This window comes from Penaeus japonicus, unplaced genomic scaffold (genome assembly GCF_977035675.1).
Source record: "Penaeus japonicus unplaced genomic scaffold, GWHDUDI00000001_assembly GWHDUDI00000001, whole genome shotgun sequence".
Classification (NCBI taxonomy): Eukaryota; Metazoa; Arthropoda; class Malacostraca; order Decapoda; family Penaeidae; genus Penaeus; species Penaeus japonicus.
Genome location: NW_028234403.1, coordinates 1,662,965 through 1,667,964, shown reverse-complemented (window position 1 = coordinate 1,667,964; position 5,000 = coordinate 1,662,965). Strand labels below are relative to the sequence as shown.

The following is a 5,000-nucleotide window of genomic DNA, read 5'->3' as shown; positions in this document are numbered from 1 at the left end:
AATAAACAACAACAGAGTCCACAAAAAAAGAGCAAACTACCCAAATATTAATATCCCATACTTGCTAACGAAACTAATTTTCACGATAAGGGCGACACTCGAACGGAGTGCAACCAGGAGTTAACGCAGGTACAGGCACCAACCAACACAGTGTCAGATTACTTGGCACCAGGCCCATCCTCTCCCCTCACCTTCCCTCCCCCCTCCCCCCCCTTCTCGCCCCTTCAGGTACTGTTTCTCGGAACCTATGACGTCATTAACCCCACCCCATCCCCACCCCCACGCCCTCCACTTCCTTACCTCCTCACTTCCTTCGCAGTGTCACGGCACCCCCTACCCCCCTACCCTAACCACACTACCCCAGCGCCTTGTTTCCTTCGCTCGTTAGGCTCATCACGCTGCAATCATCAACGCCGACGAAGAATGTCACGTGCGTCTCGACTTATATGCCACGTGTCGCAAACTTCGGCTCCTCAATGAACGTCAATGCCCTGGGAAGGAGGGAGGTAGGGAGGGAGGGAGGGAGGGAGGGAGGGAGGGATGGGGGGTGGGGAGGGGAGGGGCGTCCGCGTTGCTGTGCTCCTCACCGACACAGTGCCACGCATCGTTTTATGCTTGCGTTACAAGTAGAAAAAACAAAAACAAATGAAAGAGTCTCTGCGTTGCGGCTTCGTGTAAGCTCCATAACAATGACCTGTCTTTGACAGTGGGTTTTTTTTTAATCTGAAACAATTTTGGAATAAATAAAAATAAAGTCAGAACCGGGACAAATAGGGAGGAAAAATAAGAGCAGATTCTCACGCCATAATCCTTTAAGACCGGAACACCCTCCAGACACAGCCCATATGTAGCACAAGTCTCCATACATTCAAATTTAGCCTTTCTCCTCCGTTGTCGTGCTTTTCGTCGTCCTCGTTCTCTTCCTCTCTTTCTTCTTATTATTTTTATTCACCTTTTCCTCTCTTCAAAATCTTCCCGAACCAAGCTCTTGTCGCTGAAGGATGTATCCAATAACATTTAGAAGTAATCGGTCTTGTTTTTTTTTTTCTTGTGAGCTGACAACTCCACTTAAGCTTGGAGAGTTAAAGCTTAAGCTCCAAGCCCGGCGCCAAATCGACCTTCCTAACTTAAGAAGGGACCTGACTGCCATCCGGCGAATATGGCGGGGGGCGTTGGGGGGGGGGGGGCAACAAGGGTCCCTCGGTACACACCCGGAAGACGCGGCCACATACCTGTCATCTTTCACCCCGTCCACACCATCTCCAGGAACCAACGCACGCGCGCACACTTCCGCACAGAGGTGAAAAGTGCGCTTTCGAGCAAATATAGTACCCTCACCTGACAGGGACGTCGTCGCACCTACGATGGGGGGAGGGGGAGGGGGAGGGGGGGAGATAAGAGCGGCCCTCAGCGTGTGAGAAACGCACTCTAGGCTGGAAGGAGATCGAACTGACAGCGCCTAAACATCCTAACCATCAAGCAAATACGATCTTTGGAACTTAATTAATGAGAGCGAGTACGTACAGAGGAGTAGGGTGGGGCATCCCGAGACGGTACCCACCCACCAGCGACGCATGACAACCTATTAATGAAGAGGTAATAATCTCCTGCTGCGCATTATACACCTCAATTGCCACCCACGTCGCCGCTAATAAGGTGACGCACTATACAAGATCATTTACCAAGCTACAAGACAGCGGTTCTATTGTTCTGTGATCGAACACGTAACTCGAAATCAAACGGAATAATCCATGTCGGGCTTTTCCCGTCTGTTAATCTAATACTTGGCGAAGGTCTTTTGGTAATATTTTCTTCAACACTTATCTAGAAGGAACTCTAAGCGAAAATAAAAGCGTACATATACACTTTCCTCCAAAGCCAAAACACACAAGAAACCCTTTGTTTTTGCTCGTAAAAGGGTCCATACTTAAAGTCCCAAGTAAAAAAAAAAAGACCAGACTAGAAAAAAAAAAGAGTGACTCTCCAATCTTGCGACAACGATACACTACACCTCCAAAACAACACCATCATTAACTGGTGCTCTCAACTTCGAGACCATGCTAGCAGACCTAGACCTCTCTGTTTAAGAGCTGTGCACAAATGCCCTAGAAGAAGCTACCTCGCGACGGCGGAACTAGCTTTCCCCCCTACAAGAAATCCTCTCACACCCTCTCTTTCTGCTTCTACCTCTCGTCTCGCCTCGCCTGGCCTCGCCTCTGCCCTCCCTCTCCCCCCCCTTCTACCCTGCTGCACCCAACTGCTGGATGCTGGCCAGATGGTTCCGGCCATTACAGGAGCACCATCACCTCGCTCCCGAAACCACAAGCTCAAAGCTCCTAACAATCCCCTCTCCTTCTCTGACACGAGGAAATCGCACCTCAGCAACTTTTCTTCACTGCTCACACACAACCTTTTCTTGGCAGTGTCACTTAGCGACAGCCAGAGACAAAGGGAAGAGTATTCCAACCGCCTCAAACAACTTTTTCAAAGTCTCTTCCCATCCCAACTCAATAAAAAAAAAAAAAAATCTCAAAGCCTCTATGCAATGAATCGGTGTTGACAATGAGCGTCTCCTCTTGGGTGCAAATAGGTGCTAACAAACAAAAGACATGACAGAGTCATGTCGCCACCGGGAAGTCCCGGGTGCCATTACAAGGTGCCACAAGGGGCGTGCCAGAATAAAGTGCCATATCACCCTGTCAAGACCTCGCCCTGCTATAATGCTAAAGCCAGGAAATTACCTAAAATAATCTCAACACCGCACCCTCGACAACAACGCTGAGACAAACCGCCCCGGTGCTCAGAGTCAACATAAAATCAACTCCCCTTCAAGGCACAATGGCAGCCGTAAGCATAACACTACACAGTGAAACTATATCAGTGTCGGTCGTCAGCCGGGCGACGCGACTTGTGGGTGTTGGCACGCGGGAAGTTGGGCGGAAACATCAGTGCCTCTTCGCCACCCACAACAGACGGCTCCCGTGGCTGCATCACGGGCGTCGCGACGGACCCGTAACCCGCATCGAGTTCCAACGCGGGTTATCTCGTCTCCATCTTTCTCTTTACTTCTTTATCTGTCTGTCTGTCTGTCTCAATGTGTGTGTGTGTGTGTGTGTGTGTGTGTGTGTGTGTGTGTGTGTGTGTGTGTGTGTGTGTGTGTGTGTGTGTGTGTGTGTGTGTGTGTGTGTGTGTGTGTGTGTGTGTATGTGTGTGTGTGCGCACGTGTGTGCTGCGCGTAAACGTGCGTAAGTTTTGCTGTTCATGTGTGTACACGCACAAGCGTGTGTTTAGCCCGAGATTTGTGTCTCGTGCAAGTAGCCACGTCCAAGTACACAGGCAGGCGCAGAGCGAGGCCCCATGAGTGCGTCGGCCGAATTTAGATGGAATAATTGCCGAGTGGGACGCGGGACGAGGGTCGCAGGACGGGCCATGTGCGGGAAGGCGGGGGCGGGGGCGGAGGCGGCGGCGAGCACCATGGGCACCATAACGCACGAGTTTCAAGAGCGCGGTAAGTGCCGAACTAAAAGCTGGAACTGGGAGGAAATTCCCGCTCGGCTCGGGCACCGCGCTCCTGAAGAGGGGAAGGTGGCGAGGGCAGACAGCAAGAGGAAGAAGGAGAAGGCCAGGGCAGCCAAGAGGTGTAGACACCTGCCAGTACACTCAAGATACCTTCAAGTAGAGAAATGGTTTTAAAGGAGTGTCACGGCGCTGGCCACAGATACTGGGACGGGGCAAGGTCGAGAGGGGGGAGAGGGGAGGGGGAGGGAGATAAGGGGGTAAAGGGTATGCTCGGCTATACATTTTCAACGTATTCTGCTCCTACCTGTATGTTATCAATTTCCTTTACAAAACTTTGGATATATATAATAATACTAATAATAATAAAAAACAATGTAAACTGGATACCGCACAGAAATAGTCACAGTCGAATCCCACGAACCGTGCTCGATCTCCCCATTCCGATTCCTGATCACATACACCACAAAGACGCTCATGGACGCCACGAGAACACTTAGCATGGCCGACAAAGACACACAGGACACGAGCAACGGTGAGGTTAATCCGTGAGTGAAGCAGGTAAGTTCCCTTGGGCGGTGGAAGTCGCCGAGACACACGGAATCACAACAAGCGAGAAGGCTGCAACAGCCTGCACGGGTCAGCACCTCGGGCTTGGGCCTGCTGACGACCCTCATGGTCCTCTTCATGGCGGCGAAGGAGGTCGGCCGTGGTCCTCAGGGATGGTCCTTCATGCCAGGAGCAACGCCACTGCTTGTCGACTGTCCCTGTGCGCTCATTCTCTGGCCCTCCTACGGACGGGATTACCATGTCACCCGAACACAACCCTCACTCTGCATCAAGCACTCGCCTGCTTGTCTTCCTCTAATTTTAATCTTAGTATTAAAAATATGAACAAATACATAAGAGAACAGTTCTAGTGCACAGCAAAGCTGGAACGTATATTTGGCTGGCAGCTAACTGGTATGCTGTGACTAGCGACGCTAAGGCTACTGCTGCGTACATCACCCTTGCTAAATTTGCAACAAATAAACTGTCATGTGAGGTTGCAGCTACTCCCTACTTACCCATAACGCCGCAAGCACACACCACCCTCGACTGTTCACCAGTTCACCAGTACTCATTCATCACTGCCACTCGTAGACACTCCCTACATACCATATCACAGCCCAGCCACCTCGCGCGTGAGTCCGGGACGATCCGCACAGATCCGCTATGGCGATCCCCTCATCCGCTCATCCCGCGGGAGCCGGCGGGCCGCAGCGCTCCACAAAGGATCAGGAGATTACTAGCGCTGGCCAGGACCCTAGGACTCTCCCGCGCACAGCTGCTTGCTCGCCCCACGTACACACAGCCACACGTCAGGGACTCCGCGCGCTTCCTCCCTTCCCTCGGAGCGGCGGGCGACGGAGGCCCAGCGGGTATTACCTCCTCCTCCTCCTCCTGTTGCTCCCACGCCCGCTGGAGACGTCGATCGAGGGAGG

At 52.0% G+C, this 5,000-nt stretch overlaps 1 protein-coding gene across 8 annotated transcripts in view; it reads right to left on the bottom strand.

Annotated features, from left to right (window-relative positions):
* Mhcl (Myosin heavy chain-like) overlaps positions 1-5,000 on the bottom strand; it is a 246,631-nt gene that overhangs the window by 42,677 nt on the left and 198,954 nt on the right. Inside the window, exons 1-2 of one of the 8 annotated variants that reach the window (XM_086550449.1) lie at positions 4,945-5,000; positions 4,164-4,307 (exon numbers count right to left, since the gene is read on the bottom strand). The exon at positions 4,945-5,000 is cut by the window's right edge and continues 106 nt beyond it. The exons of 6 other annotated variants lie outside the window; for them this stretch is intronic. In XM_086550449.1, the coding sequence (XP_086406575.1) occupies positions 4,164-4,205 (42 nt within the window). In that variant the 5' untranslated portion in view covers positions 4,206-4,307; positions 4,945-5,000. Of the gene's footprint in view, positions 1-4,163; positions 4,308-4,674 lie in introns of all 8 variants that reach the window. One more of the 8 variants, XM_086550494.1, reaches the window with a different exon arrangement.